The 17,029-nt window shown below is 38.3% G+C and overlaps 2 protein-coding genes across 4 annotated transcripts in view; both read right to left on the reverse strand.

Moving 5' to 3' along the window:
* Positions 1-1,667: 1,667 nt before the first annotated feature.
* Positions 1,668-13,148, reverse strand: LOC125069134 (alanine aminotransferase 2-like). 2 transcript variants are annotated; one of them, XM_047678514.1, is made up of 11 exons: positions 12,846-13,148; positions 12,411-12,659; positions 7,802-7,891; positions 7,371-7,465; positions 6,562-6,752; positions 4,055-4,257; positions 3,399-3,527; positions 3,029-3,235; positions 2,586-2,729; positions 2,391-2,505; positions 1,668-2,123 (listed from the first exon to the last, which is right to left on the reverse strand). In XM_047678514.1, exons 2-11 carry the CDS (start codon positions 12,654-12,656, stop codon positions 1,975-1,977), a joined length of 1,569 nt encoding a protein of 522 aa, XP_047534470.1. In that variant the 5' UTR covers positions 12,657-12,659; positions 12,846-13,148; the 3' UTR covers positions 1,668-1,974. The 2 variants fall into 2 exon arrangements, with proteins under 2 accessions (XP_047534470.1, XP_047534471.1); XM_047678515.1 differs by having other exon boundaries at positions 12,832-13,148.
* Positions 13,149-15,518: 2,370 nt separating this feature from the next.
* The window catches only part of LOC125069575 (low-density lipoprotein receptor-related protein 2), a 177,674-nt gene continuing 176,163 nt past the window's right edge, over positions 15,519-17,029 (reverse strand). Inside the window, exons 24-27 of one of the 2 annotated variants that reach the window (XM_047679107.1) lie at positions 16,869-17,024; positions 16,262-16,511; positions 15,974-16,188; positions 15,519-15,901 (exon numbers count right to left, since the gene is read on the reverse strand). In XM_047679107.1, coding sequence (XP_047535063.1) covers positions 15,735-15,901; positions 15,974-16,188; positions 16,262-16,511; positions 16,869-17,024 — 788 coding nt within the window. In that variant the 3' untranslated portion in view covers positions 15,519-15,734. The other variant, XM_047679108.1, reaches the window with a different exon arrangement.

Raw genomic sequence — 17,029 nt, forward strand, 5'->3', positions numbered from 1 at the left:
AGTGGGTATTCTTTAGAAGTATGAAGCTAATTCTCTCAAGAATTCAGCGATACAAATTTCCTTGAAATAACTTTCTTTACTACGAACATGAAATGAGTTCGGCGGAGCCAGCAAAGACGAACCCGCAGTCTCCGAATAATCAAATATGACAACTTATTTAAAAATAAAACAATTGTATTTTCTCAATGTTTATTTCAACATAACGACGGCTTAGCTGATATAATTTCAATCCGATCACTACACCGGAATGTCACCCTCTCGACACGAGTACACAATACAATACTATATAAAATACAAATACAGAGTACAATAACAACAACAAATATAATTGCATTTATTATAAATGCGTCGTGGCAGAATTTATACCGAAACTGAATTGTGCGAATTGAACTCATTCGTAACGTTTTGAATATGCGAAAAGTTAATAAAAATAAAATATCTTAAACAAAATTATTATTAATCATTTTATAAGAAATTACGGTATTTAGTTAACTAGATTATATTATCACTGGCACCGACTGCGCTAAATTTCAACTCACTCGATTGTGTAGAACTTTAAATTATCTTGCAAAGTATGACCGACATACTGACAGAAAATTTTAAAGGTTACATTAACTCGACTGAGTACATTTAAAGTAAACGAGTTACCTTTGATCGAAAACGATAGTTAAAAATCACGGATGGTTAAAAATAAATGACTTTTGGAATTCCGATTAAACATTAAACCCGTGGTAAAATTCCTAATACCCAAAGACCTGGTCGCAGACTAGGAAAACCGAAACCTTAATGTTATATCACTTGTAAATAAAAATGTTGTATGTATTCAATATCTTATATAAACAATTATAAACCCGTCATTATATTCATCATTATCTTACAAAGTTTTAATTTCAACAATGGCAATTAAAATTATAACATAAGCAGAGTTAGTTTAACAATAAAACGAATCAACTAAGAGATTTGAATAACAGCCATTACACGAATAATATAATGAAAAAGTGCTTAAAATAACAACAATTAATAAAAATATATGAATTTTAAATCTCATATCGAGCATTACTTTTCAAACAATGATGTACAAGTGGCAAATATTTACATAATACTTTATACAATATTAGTAGCATATTATATGATAAAATCGTTTCATACATAGTAAAAACATGGTTGAGTTGTTTAGTAAATAATATACGTAATTTAAATAATTAAAACATTTAATTACTGAATCTCTGCCGGTTGCTCACAGTAGAATCTACATTCCGAACTGATGGTACTTTTATATTTTACCATCTTATATTGCGACGATGTAAACGTGAGCAAACTTTTATTTTAAACAATATAATAAGCAAAACTTAAATTAATAAAAAATAATTGTAAAATAAAAATTTATAGCAACTGGACTTATCCATTCGAACATATTGAATAAATTTAGGTAAGATATAAATTAACTAAAGTTTTGTATTTCGTTTCGTTTCAACAGATTATATCATAATGTCTTTTCAGGGTTGCCATAATTGCATACATTTTTCCGATGGCTTTCAATATATATTAAAGCTTTACCGATAAGCGCAAAGCTTGTGCTGGGTGTTAGCCCTATTTAGGTAGTATTTATTTATTACAATTTAAGCTGTCGCTACTTCTGCCGCACGGATTACCTCGTGAATTTTTTGACAAATATGGAAAAATGTCGAGACGTTCTCAAATTGACCATTATCCTTAATAGACTCCAGGATATACGCTACCGACCGCTAATTTTACAATCGTACCGTTTACAATTGCATTTATATATCTATATATTCATCACGACAATGTTGCTTTTTGTTTAGTATTTACGACAAATCAAGTGCACTGCATAAACGGGTCTACAAATCCGAAACATTGCCAATCGAGACTAAACGTGAAGCCTCTATATTCACACTCAGTCGGGGAGGCCCCGCCCCGCGGCGGCGGAGCGGGCGGCGCGCGAGGCCCGCGGGCCTAGGCGTGCTCGCGCGTGAACTTCTCGTGGAAGTCCTTGAAGATGGCCAGCATCTCCTTGAGCAGGGCGGGCTGCGGCAGGATGGTGGTGCGGAAGTGGTACGTGCCGGGCGCCTGGCCGAACCCGCTGCCGGGCACCACGCAGATACCTGCGGGGAAGGAGCTCGAGATCAGAGTGTTCGTAATCAAATAAATACATTTTCATAAGCAAAAAAAAAGTGGGAGGTCGTTAAGCTCAGTATCGAAAGGCTATTAGCACTGGGGTCGATTAAATTTAAAGGTAGTATAAAATGAAATGAAAAGTATCGAAAGAGACGAGACGGGGTGCATATGACTCGGCTACAAGACTCGGGTCTCGGAGTGCGTAGAGTGCGTAGAGTGCGTAGAGTGCGTAGAGTGCGTAGAGGTAGACGCACCGGTGTCCTCGAGCAGGCGCGAGGCGTAGTAGGCGTCGGGCGCCAGCGCCGCCGCGCGCGCCGCGCCCACCGCGCGCTCCGACAGCGCGATCTGCGGGAACGCGTACATGGCGCCCTGCGGACACGAACGCGTTAGCGGCCGTCGAGTGTGTATACTCGTATATATATATATGTATAGGCGCGCCGGGGTCGCACCTGCACGACGTTGCACTTGAAGCCCTGCATGTTGTTGAAGGCTTCGGCGATCATCTGTGCGCGCTCGTTGAGCGAGCTCAGCACGGCCGTCTTCTCCTTGATCCACAGCTCGTACGAGGGCTCGCCTTTGGCCGGCGGTTTCGCCTGGGTGACGCTAAGTTATTACTCCGTGTTCGTGTACGGGCATCGTTGTTTTATTTTATATGGAAGCAAATCGTTAAATGTGTAAAAAAATTTTGAGTGGTGTGTCTTCAAAGGTCGGTTTTTACAACGAAAGTTCACGTATGTTTGAAACGTAGTATTCTCAAATCGGAAAAAACTTCAAACTCAAGAAATAATAGATTTCCATAATAATCGTAATAAAGGAACACAAAACAACATACATAGACTGTCATCATTGGTCATCGTTCTTTTTTTTAAGTAGTAGTAGTGGCGGTACTCACGACGCAGTCGACGACGGTCTGGCCCAGCACGGTGGGGCACAGCATGGCGGAGATGCACTTGAACAGGTGCTGCTGCACGTCGGGCTGCATGTGCACGAGCTCCATCCAGCCGCCGCGCAGGCCGCACTCGCCCATGTAGCCCTTGCTCACCGACATGAACGACGCCAGCTCCAGCGACTCCACCTCCGGGCCCAGCTCGCACAGCACCTGCGTGCCGAATCAGTCGGAATGCCGACCGCAGCCTCGTAGGCCAGCGGCCTAGGTGACAGAATCTACGATACGAGTAGAGGGGGGTAGACTGTTCCCGATGAGGCTACCCCACAGCTGGTGATGATTTAGCATAAATCGTAGCATTAGAAGCGATGCGTACCTTCTTGAAGGAGAAGAACTGGCTGCCCTTGGCGTACACGTTGTCCTGGTACACCTCGTCCGCGAACAGGAACAGGCCGTGCTTGTGCGCGAACTTGATGATGGCCTCGATGTTGGCGCGCGTCAGCACCTGCGCACGCGCACACCTCAGTCACTGCGCGCCTGCGCTCCCTATTGCCGCGCCCGCGGAATCACATGGGGCGACATATCCGATACGACCGGAAGTCAATCATAAATACATAAATACTGGGCAACATCACATGCATTACTCCGATCCCAATGTAAGTAGCTAAAGCACGTGTGTTATTGAAATCAGAAGTAACGACGACCACAAACACCTAGACCTGAGACAACATAGAAAACTAATGAACTTTTTCTACATCGACTCAGCCGGGGATCGAACCCGGGACGTCGGAGTGGCGTACCCATGAAAACCGGTGTACACACTACTCGACCACGGAGGTCGTCAAAATAGCACAGGACCACCGGCTTTTCTGGCATTTAGGGCTTTTCGAGGCAATGTACAAAATTCCAACTTCCAGATTACCTACTAGGGCTGTTACCGATATATTTTCGATAGAAAAATCATTGAATCTGGGACCTCGGGATCTGCTGCCCTTAGCCCTTAGACAATGATGCAGGCACAAAGCAAGTCACCTGTCCGGTCGGGTTGCCGGGGTTGATGACGACCAGCGCCCTCACGTTGCAGGTCTTCTGCGCCTCCTTCAGCGAGCGCTCCAGCTCCTCGATGCTGAGGCCCCAGTTGGAGCTCTCGTCCAGATAGTAGCCGACCTGCTGCAGTCCGTACTCAGCCAGCGATGCAGAGTACAGCGGGTACTGGGGGATCGGGATCATTACACCTGGAAAAATATTTCGGAACCGTTTAATTAAGTTACGAGATATAAAATTATGAGTAACTATTCGTTATTTTCAAGCAGAATCTTTCAACTGTGAGTAGTAATTATATATTTTTAATATTCGGTACTAATTTTACACTACAGAATTTTATGTCGGTTCTTTGGGTAGAATATATGAAACCAGACCAAACCAAACCAAATTAATCTTCTAAAATATAAATTTATAAATTCTTGTAATTGTCTTAATTATTAACTAACCTCTTGTTTCATATCAACGTGAAAGTATCAGATAAAGAGTCCATGACTTCGATCATAAAATAAAAATGCTAATTTATGAGGCAGCTCGAAGCGCGTTTTAATGAACGGAGACGGTCACACCTTACAGTAAATTACTATCTTTGTATTGTGTAAACATTTGCAATACAATAGCTTGTAATTGCTATACCAGGCAGCTGCTTATGTGTAGATTACCAGTGCAGGGTAATATAGTAATTATGTCTAATGACATAAAACTTAAAATAGCTCAATACTCAATCCTTTCAATTTAAAATTTTATATGAAATTATTATTGCAGGTCTGGTGAGTTTATGAATTCTGAATATTGATCATTCAATATTTACTGCCTCGTTGGTTCTGTGGGTAGCGTATGGCACCGCATACCCCGACGCCCTTGGTTCAAACATGTGAGAGAATAGAGCTTAATCACCTCGGGTATCCATTTTTAAAAGTTACACAGCTTTTTAGTATTTCTCGTATGAATGCAAAGATAAACATTATTTATATAGATTACTTTAAGTATGACACTAAACTAACAATCCGATAATATAGTTAAAATAAAAAGGAATTTAAAAATTAAGAACGTAAATAAACGCTGATATCAGGTGTAAACCAGATTTGGTTAGTTCTGATCTCGTAAATAGCTCTCAGATTGTATCAAGTAAAAGATAAAGCCTGATTACGGAACGTTTAATTACAAACGAACACTAACATCGTAAACAAATGGAGTGCAACTTTATTTCAAGCGGTTGAGAGGAAATAATTACGTTTCACGTTACTTTTATTGGAAATTTTAGAAAGAAACCAATAACAATCATTTCTTTACATTGCAAACATCACGAATGCCCTCAATGAATTAATGCCAGCCTTAATAATAGCCAGTGACCCTCGGGATGATTTAAATATACCCCAATTACGTACAGAGCCGTCTCAAGCTATGCCGGGGCCCTAGGGTACCCATGAATTTAGGGACCTTTTGCTAGATATTTAATACCATGTACAAATAATTTGCTTTTGGCCAGGCCTTAAGTATAGTTTCAAATAAACGGTACGATAATTTTCGTATATTCGTAGGAATCTGATTGGTTGTACAATATTATGGCTATTTTATAACCAATTTGATAAATATGTTAGTTGTTTTTGACAAATACATATATCACTTTCGAAAATATACATAGCAATCAACGTGACAACAAAAGTGTGAAAGAAATTGTTGGTTCTTAGGTGCCCTCTCAGGATGGGGGTCTGGGCACATGGCCCATGTGCCCTATGGTAAAGATGGTAACGGTTACGTATACTGTATACATCCTATCCATCTTAAGTTATGAAATAAACAAATTCTTATACATACATACGTACATGAAGACTGAAAATCTTAGTCTATTTTTTGTGCTTTGTAACATGTGCTAAGTATACTTTACAATGTCCAATACAATGGAATTAGGTTCTATTAATAGATAAATGTGAACTTTTCACCTCGACGAGCCATTATCAGTAAACAAACATGTGTTTATAACAAATGTCGTTTACTTTATTATTAATACACTAAACTGGTCTTTATCGATCCACCAAGTAATTTATAATCTAGCTTAAATGTCCAACTTGTAGGTCGGAAAAGATCGACGTGTATTAGTCTCGCAAACTAAAATAGACCTTAGTCTCATTGACTTTCGAATCTTAATTTGAGATAATTATATTATAAATAGCGCGTTCAACGATGACGTAATCGGTTGACTTTCAGAAGCGAAGTACAAGTTCATGGTAGGTATTTGCCGCACTGGCGATGTAAGGGTTAATATTTCTTACAGTACGAATTACTATGAGCAGTGTGGTCACTCAACTGCAGGCAGCCCGTTTGCCAATATGCTTATCATTAACAAGCCCGTAACAGTATCATTATTACAAACACTTTGCAGACACTCATTAAAATCAATTTCAATGGAGATAAAGTTACAAATCGTGATCCAGCTCGAGTCGTGAGATGTAGTTTCGTAACGCCATTACGATAGTTTCAAACGTCGCGTGCCTCACCCGACTTCTTCCCGCCGATGTCGTTGCACAGCAGCTGCAGGCAGTTCTTGATGGCGGTGGAGGCGCCGGACGACAGGCACACGTCCTGCCAGCGCGCCGGGTGGCCGTCGCGCGCCGCGATGTACTGCGCCACGTGGCGCCGGATCAGCTCGATGCCGTGCGACGCCGAGTACGCGCCCACCGAGCGCCCGCTGTTGGTTCGCTTCTTTGAATTCGATAGTTCGGTGCTAACAATACCCTAGCTAAGGTTACGTTTCGGGACCCAGTCAAACACTTCTGGAGCGTTTGGTCCTACGTGTATATGTAGGTAGGCGTATTTAAATTCAAGTTCAATCGTTTTGATCGAGTCATTCTGTGATAGAGAATCGTGGTGTAATAATCCACGACTTCGAGAGGAGAGGACGTACGATTTCCTTATCGAACGCTCGCTCAAGCAATAAAATATTTCATAGATTGATTTGTTTTGAATAAAGCGCGTCAAACACGATGATAACACTGAAACATTATCGTAAGATAGAGTAGCGGCACTCGTCGTACAATTATTAAAACTTCATACACGTCGTAGATAAATTATATTCCATGCAGGGTTCGAAAAAATCCGATTTTTTAATAAATATCAGATGTAAAGAGGGTACCACATACACCCAGACCCAAGACAACATAGAAAACTAATGAATTTTTTCTACGTCGTCTCGGCTGGGAATTGTACCCGGGACATTAGAGTGGCATACCCATGAAAACCAGTGTACACACCATTTGACCACGGAGGTCGTCAATTAATTGCTATAATGTACACTAAATCGACATACCCGCACGCACCGAGGATCTCCCGAGCTCGCTGCTTCACGTCTTTCGGGAAGTCAGCTTTGTCGATCAGCTCCGGGAGCGACACGCATGCCAACACCTTCAGACAGAAACACGCGACACATGTTTACAAGTACGACAAGCCACGCCAATGACTAGCAAACTGTGTGATGCAATAGGGGCGTAAAAACCAGACCCCCACCCCAATCGATATCCAAATTACGTGTTATTGTATAATTATTCAGAATTATCAGTATTTAAAACGGGATATTTACCATGTTTTTTTATTTTTATTCGATGGAGCTCGATATTTCGACATTATCTACGAATGTCTTGTTCACGAAACCTAAAATCTTATAATTATTAAGAAGTTCTGAGATTATCCCTAGCTTGCTTTAATTATAACCGACATTTTACGTTAGGATTAATGACTCACTTGTCTGATGAACGTGATCGGCACCTGTCCCATCGCGTGGGCGTCTCCGATGTTAGCTTTGATCACTTTCTTGAAAGGCTTCTTTGCTCCCTGTAAAAATAAACTATATAAAAACGCCTCATTTCATTTGCTGCTGAGTTTTGCGTGCGAGTTAAGTCGTGGAAAACAACAAAACTCTTTTAGGCTACGTCCATATTGAGTTTTATCAAAATACCCTATATTTGGTGGTAGGTCTTTGGGCTAGAGTAGTTAGCAACCACTCTTTAAATATTCTATCGTCAAAAAGCAATACTTAGTATCGTTGGGTTCCGTCTTTAAGGGTTGGTGAGCCAATGAAACTACAGGCGGAAGGGACATAACATCTTAGATCCCTTAGGTCTTAGAAAGGATAATATTTCTTACAGCGAGAATTTCTACCATCATATGTGCCATTATCCTACCCATGTAAAATAAAACCATTGGTATGAATTATTACAAAAACATTTCTAGTGATATCATAGTTATCTAACGCACGAGTATTGTTATATCTAACAAGATGGCATATCAGTTGTGATGCAACGATTGCTTCATTGGATAAACGTTAAGAAAATTGATAATAATCATTACTCAATTGTGTCATCGGGAGATCGCAAGAGGGACGATCGCAATTTTCTAAAAAAACATTAAACATTGGTCGATTCAACATCAAATTTTAGTCCTTTCGAATTAAGTATGTCACATCCGTTTTAACGCGTAAGTGAGCTACTGTAATTACAAGCACAAGGGATACTTTTTTAGTTAACGAGGTCTTTATCGCACTTGCGATGTAAGTAATGGTTAACATTTCTGAGTCAAAACCTGTGGGCGAAAGTGATCACTTACAATCGGGTGACCCTATACGAACAAAAAAAAAAGCGGCCAAGTACGAGTCGGACTCGCCTAAGAAGGGTTCCGTAGCATCATTATTATCATCATATTGAATTTCATAAACATAACCAGGTTTATGTTTATGAAATTCAATTTTTTATTTTTATATTTGATTTGATTGAATTGCGGTTTATGATTTATGACGTATTAAAAAACTACTTACTAGAATTTGTTCAAACCAATTTTCGGTGGAAGTTTGCATGGTAATGTACATCATATATATTTTTTTAGTTTAATCATTCTTTTAATTTCGAAATTACAGGGGAGGGGGGAACACATTTTACCAATTTGGAAGTGTCTCTCGCGCAAACTATTCAGTTAAGAAAAAAATGATATTAGAAACCTCTATACCATTTTTAAAGACCTATCCATAGATACCCAAACCCAACACGTATGGGTTTGATGATAAAAATATTTTTGAATTTCAGTTCTAAGTATGGGAAACCCTTAAAAAATTGGCTGTGACATACGGACGGACAGACGAACAGACAGACAAACAGACATGACGAATCTATAAGGGATCCGTTTTTATCCATTTGGCTACGGAACCCTAAAAAGTAAATAAATTTTTAGTCTAAACCCCGTAAAAGGCATTAGAAGTGACAAAAAAGAACCTCTTTACACAAAAAAAAGTTACACTAAAACGGTACATAATATAATCGTCGCACACACCTTGCCCAAGGAAGAATGCATTAACAATAACTTATTAAATACACATATATCCCGAGATATATTTTTAAATTTTATAGTTAACATAATAAAATATGAATACCTACACATAACAGCAAAGGTTCCTATTCAATATGTCGGTGAACGAAATTTATTTATAAACCGACATACATCGAAATACATATCAGAAAGTGACCTTGACTCAAGGTCATGGTAAATTCGAAACACGGCAACAGATAACGAGGCTCATTAGCAAACATGGAATAACACCGTCGGATAATAAATCATAGCTGTAATAACTGTACTATATTCCATTGGCAGGAAGAATAAAGATAAACAAACCTTTGATTTACATATTATATTATATCTGTTTGTAGTGCATAATGTAGCTCGGATACATTATGCACTACAAACAGCTCTTGATTGATATATTTACATTACAACACTGTGCCGTCTAACGACTTACGACTATTTTAATTTCTACTACAAAAACTTCCAATATAAACACTCGAAATTCGAAAATCAATTTTATCACGAATCCATAATGAATAACATGAATTATTTTAGATCTCGACCAATGATGTCACGTTAATTCAAGGTCACAGTTGTTTATCTGTATGCCTTTCATTGGAATCTATAGGTATAAAGCGGAGCTAATACAGTGGTTGAAACACGAAACTGTTGATGGAAGGTTTCAAGTTAATATCCAGACAATTTTATGTCATTATATAATTCATTTTGCAATATGCATACATAACATTTTTAAACTAAAGGATGCAAAACATTGTTACTGATTTTCTTTGTTTATTTACATAAGACAGGCAGGAGGGCAAATGCCCACCTAATTGAAAGTAGTACCTTCATCCACAGAAACATATACCATTCATTACATATAGCCACCACCTCAGTCATAGGACATGTTCTACGATATATCTTTTGTGTCTGTAATTATACTGGCTCACTCACCCTACAAACTAGAAGACAGTATAGAGTATTAATACTTGGCTAACAATATGGGATTAAATGTTTGGTACCAATTATTGGTAACCAATAATAAATAAATACCACCAGTTGTTAAAGTAAACCACAAAATGCAACATTAACAGATACTGGCAGTTGATAATAATAGTAAAAATCATACCTTGGTAATGATACAGTTTCCAATGATATTACAAAACAAACACTCATTTGTATTCCCTTATCAAGTGAATTGTTTCTCTTTGCTATCAGTTCATTAATGTAACATGAAATACTTGTAATGCATGGTTTTGATTTTATTATAAAGTAATATAAAGCTATTTTCCGCTCCAATTAAGCGTAATAAGTGCATGAATAATATGTTTGATATTAAAAATATTAAAGAATAATGTTTAACAAAAACAGATTACACACTTATTGATTTTATATTTCTTACTATCCACTACAATTATTATTACATAGAAAATAGTGTTAAGTTCATATATAGCAGTTAGGAATGAACTAAAATATCCCATAGGGTCAATACCCTGCGCCAGGAAGGTTACATTGAGTCATAAGCATAGTTTTCACGATAGGACCTGCAATATTCCAATTGCCTGGCAGTCTGTATGAATTATTGAAGTTCCTAGTTACGTAACATTATTTTAGTCGAGTGTTTGCTTAATTTATATTCAAGTAAATAGTTTTTTTTATTAAAGATTTTTTTACATAAATATAAAATAGCAAAAGGTCCTAATAAAAATATAATAAAAACACTCATTACTGCCAAAACTATAGTGAGACTACTGAGAAAACTGCACCAAAAATAAAAATTATCTATTTTAAACAGGGCAGTTCAAAATGTAAGATTAGTTCACTAAAGTTTAAATCACTAAGTTTTTGCAATAACTCCTGAATTTTCATTTGACTAGATAAATTGATAATTGTAAAACTACCCACACACCAAAACCTAGATTCTACTGAGAAGAGTTTCCAATTAAGCCAATATTTGTGTATTATAAAATATTAATTTATTTAATGTATTTTATTTTGTAAAAATCTCATCAAATGTAACTCTAACAGATAACAAGAAATGTAATACCAATGATATACTCCAGAATGTGTACCATCTTTATTCAATAATAGAAATAATAAATAGACAAACAACTTCCAGGGAGCTACTAAGATTTTTTTTAGACATTTAATTTTTGTAAATGCGACTTAGCAACCTTATCAACAGGCGACTAGACCGAAGAGTAAGTCAAACAAACAATAAACACAACAGAATGTATAAGTTATAAAAACATTGTCAAATATTTATTTAAGAAAATATACTGAAACATTAAATGTAACAAATATAGAATCAGTCTTAGTGTTTTGTAATTTCCCTAAGTCTATTTCTAATTTTCTATTATTGGATGCGGCATCAGATTGTATGGACACAATTAGCAGCTGTTCAACTGTATATATATTTGTTACCATAGCACTCTAATAAATAGAATCATTAGTTATTTTCAAGGTCTACATGTATTGATCCAGATGTGCCGTTCACATTCGGTAAGTAATCTTTATTGGTCATGCAAATACATTTACGAGCACTATCAAGACAGACTGTCAAAGTGAATGGTAAGATATGATTAAGATAAGCAAAAAATTAAGGAGAGTTTGATCATTATCTATCAATATACATCAATTCTAAAACTAATATTTAAAGCTATATCACATCTAGAATCAATATCATAAAGATGTATTTGCGTGTGTTTGTTATATATAGCATGTCATTAAGTTTTAAATTAGCAAGTTATGACCAATTTAAAAAGTTTCCCACGAGCGAACATTTGCATTAAATAAAAAAGGAAGTGTGATACATTAATTATAGTTTCATAGTAAAATTGTTTTACTCAAACTGCTAGTTATTTTTTTATTTGACCGAATGTAAGTATCCTGATCGACCTTGTATTTAATAACTCACATTGCGCAGGCTGTATTTCGTTAACACATTACAAAAACCTTTCAAATGCTTATTACTTTCACATATACTTTCATTATTAAGTGTTAATATTAGTATAATTCTTACCTTTTCCAATTCCTTTTCAATTTCTGCTGCTCGAATTACCAACGGTCCTCGTACAGCATATTCCAATTTTAAAATATTTGGGTTAATATTTTCTATCGTTACTGCCTTTGAAGCCATAGTTCTTAAATTGTTTGATGTGTTCTGCGATAATAATACTGCCCGTTCCACCGGCTCTGTTAGTCTCCTCACACTGGACGAAACTCGACTGGCGGCGGCGCGGTTTATCATGATCCTCATTGATGACATTTTCTGTAATCAGTGACACTACTCTAAATACGTCACTCCATCAAAAACGTAGCAAAATAAACACCATTAAGAATTTTAATCATCAAATATTATTACAAAAGGGATCACTTTTAATTAAAAATGTGAAATTGTGACATAGTTAGAGCAGGATAACAGGATACCGGTTATTGCCTACCTCAAGGGCCGTACCTTGTATTGTAATACTCTAATCGATAATGTTCGTTCAAGAATTGTTTATCAACTGAGGTCGAAGACAAGAACACAATACTTGCATTAAATTAAAGAATGAGCTAACGTTATAAGTTAACGTTGACCTTTGAAAAGGTTATCCAAGAATTGTGTTACTAAAACGAATTATTACGTAAATAAGATCCAGTAAATGACAATTTGATTTACAAATTTGAAAGACACGCAAGTGTAGGATAACACTTCACATAGATTAAGACGTCTTGTGGACAGCTCATAAATGTTACGTAAATAACTATTTATGAAGTTTTATTAAATACTGTCCATAATAATAGTACAGCTGGTACTATGTTATTTATTTATAAATATATATTGTTGACGTTTAGTAACGACTATGGCAACATTTAAGCCAGAAACGTATGTATTAAAATAAACAATAAGAAGAAAAACATCAAATATATTTGACAAATATTTACAATTAAATCCATACAGAATTAAAATATTTTTTTCTTCGTCTTTGCCCTGTAATAACCACATATTTTAGCGGAAAGAATGTGTAAAGTGTGTAACAGCCCTAATAATTCAAGGTGATCCTTTAATTTTAAGGTGATGATGAATTAGTATTAAGTGGCTCAATAATTTAAATCAACTGGTAATATTTTGTATTATATATACTTTTAGATATCCATTATTTGTATTATAACACTTACTAATCCTTTAGGTATTTTTTTATGTTTATATTGAAATATAAGCTTAAACTTATTATATTCAGTCACGAGCACTTGGAAATTTTAATAATCACTTACCTAATTTTAACTAAAACTATAATCCACCTTTGCACATATACAAAACTAATTTCATTAAAATAAAATAGTTGCTAATAATAAGTGAAACATCTCATTGAATATAAAATGTATCAATTAGCAACTCCATTTAGCAAATGTAATTACCTAATATTTGTTTTATACACTTGATAAGATTAACCTGATATGATAACCTGTTTGTCAAGCAATAATCAACTCAACAGTTTATTACATGCAGGTATAATCTAGTTACTATATACTGTAACTAGCATGGCAACGGTAACTGGTTGTTTGTCTTGGGACTTGTTTGGGTTGGTTTGTTGTTACTTCAGTAGATTGAAATCATACAAATCAATTAAAATCGAGTGTGCTGAGTTTTCATTAAATAAAACCATATTAGCAAATACAATTTTCAACACTAGGTATTTTTAAACTTTTACATTTATATATTATATTTGAACAATATTATTCATCATATTTTTGTCCCAAAACAGTTGGTAGGTATTAAGTTGGCTCCTTTGCTACCTATATAATTTCATTACAATTTATAAATAAAATTGTTGTGTATGGATACATATTAAAAAAATAGTTTTATTACCTAGGTAAATATTTTGCTTCTATAAATATTAAAAATAATAATTTTATGCACTTTATTAAAATCAATATTAGTTAATTTGAGAGGTGACTTTCAGAGATGTTATATGTTCATGGAAAAAAAATAACAGGGATAAATTTCATAATTAATTTATTTTTACACAATATTCTCGACTAATGTCAAACAACTAATAATAATAATCCCAATACAAAAATATTTCATCTTCTTACTTATTATATTGACAGTTTTATTATACTTTTTACAAATGTATACCTATTTAATCCTCTTAATGTGCTTCTGGTCATATTTGTAATAATATAAAAATTACTGTGATGTTTACAAGTACTCACACTTTACTATACACTAACCTATTTAAATTTTCATCTGCCTGAAATTCATATATTTTTTTAAAATAAAGCAGTCAAAGTTTGAACCTTACAATTTGAGACAATTTATGACAGATTATGACAGGTTCCAGTATATTAACATTATATTTTTTTATTTTTTATTTAAAAATGTACATCACATATTTGAAAGCACATATTTACATTGGATAAAGGATTTCATAACAAATAAATTGACGATAATTATTTTAACATTAAACAACAGAAATATCATCTCACATTTTATGGCAAATCGTCAATACCACAAAGAAATCTAAAAATTTTATCATTTAATAGACAATTATAAAACACAACATAGCTATATTTTACATAGTCTTATAACGAAATAAATAAATTATTCTCTAAATAGTTACGTCGCTTATTGTCAAATGAACCTAAACCCTACGAAAGAGCGGCCGCTGGCGCAATTCCCACCACTTACATTATGTACTAAATCTTTACACTCGTTTCAGGAATGCATCATTGGGCATTCCGGTTATTGGCCCTGTAAAACGAGACATAATCTAATCTATAGTAAATTCTCATAATATACATATATCTAACGACATTATATCACGCTATGATATGATTTCGATCGACGACGAACAATAAAAGAAAGATATTGACACATAAGTACGGCCGGAGAGAAGTGAGTGAGGAAGCTATAACAGAAAAATATAGAATATTTGTATAACATAAAATATAAAACAAATAACATCGTTCAAGAAAACAACCGAAACTGGTCTACTCAGCGTTATCGACTAAAATTTTTTCTAAGCGAATTATTTCGTTCGAAAAGTATTCATATTTAGTCTCAGACAGTTCACAAGTATAAAAGTAGTAATCAAATTATATAGATCGATAGTGTTTGGTATAAAATTATCATCCATTTCGTAGGAGTCCCTATTCCGAGTTCACGACATCATACGGCGTGCCACTGCAGAATGTCTCGCATCGTTCAATATGTATAGCGAGGGGCCGCCTCGATAGAGGCCCCCGGACACCCCGGCCGCGACCGCCGTCAGGGGCCCGGCGACGGACGCGCCGGAATACGGGGGGGACTCGCTAAAATTCGATATGCCGACTTCTCGTCCGATAGGGAGGGCTCGTGCTAGCAGTCGCGGTCCTCCCGCACCAGCTGCTGCGTGTCCACGCCCGTGTCGGCCGCCGGGTCCAGCGCGCGCGTGCGCTTCGTGCTGCGCGTCTCCGTCGACGACGGCGAGATCACCGCCGACACCACCTTCTCCTTCAGCTCCTCGGGCACCTCGTAGATGCCGGCTGCGGACAGATCGGAGCGGTCAGCGGGCGGCGGCTCGCGGCGGGCGAGAGGGGGCGCCTCGAGATACTCACGCAGCGGCGGCTCGGGCTCCCCGGCGGCGGCGGCGCGCGTGACGGCCTCGTACATGGGGTTGCTGAAGTCGCGCCCCTTGCGCGCCGGCTCGCCCAGCGCGTACGCGTCGGCCGCCGGCGTCGCCGCGCCCGCCGCGCCGAACTCCACGTTGGAGCCCGCGCGGAACGACACGCTCTGCGACGACGCCAGGCTGCCGAGCCCGCCGCCCTTGCCGCTGGAACGGAGAACGGCGAGAGTCAGTCGCGTGCCGGGCGGACGGCGTCGGCGGCGCCCGAGGGGGTACTCACAAGGGCCTCTTCCTGATGAAGAACCAGGCGGCGCCGGCGAGCAGCGCCAGCACCAGCAGCAGCAGCACGGGCACGAGCACGGCGGCGGCGGCGGGCGCGCGCGGCGCCGTGCTGGCGGCGGCGCCGGCGCACAGCGGCGGCTGCAGCGGCGCGCGGCACACGCACTCCAGCGCGCCCGCCGCGCCCGCCGCGCACGTGCCGCCGTTCTCGCACGGGCACACGCGCGGCAGCGGCCGCGTCGGCTCCACCGCTGCGGGCCAGGCCGAGGTTCAGACGGATAGGAGCGAAATTGTGGCGCCCGGTACGGATACAATGACAAACCGTGGGTGTGGTTTTGTTCACTTAAGTCTCCTGCTTGTTTCGACCTCTACGCGGTACATTCGTTAGAAAATTCGAAAGGATTACTCTCGTACGAGTGTGAAAAACTACAGAACCTCGCACATCATGTCATAAATTATGAATAAAAACAATAAAATCGTTCACATTTAATTACCAAGTGCGCGAAACGACCAAGAGAAAAGACTGCAAAAAAATACAAATGAGATGATACTTGTTGAGTTTACTTTATTAAAAGGCGTTAGAATGAAAAAGAAGACAGAGTACTCACGGGCGTCGCAGGCGAGCTCGTGCGTGGCGCGCTTGGGCGGCGTGAGCGCGTCGGGGCAGGCGCAGCGGCGGCCGGCCGGCACCGCCAGGCACAGGTGCGAGCAGGGGGAGCGCGCGCAGCCGCCGCGCGACGCGTTGTAGCGCAGCGGGTGGTACACTGCG

The sequence above is a fragment of the Vanessa atalanta genome, chromosome 15 (genome assembly GCF_905147765.1).
Source record: "Vanessa atalanta chromosome 15, ilVanAtal1.2, whole genome shotgun sequence".
Classification (NCBI taxonomy): Eukaryota; Metazoa; Arthropoda; class Insecta; order Lepidoptera; family Nymphalidae; genus Vanessa; species Vanessa atalanta.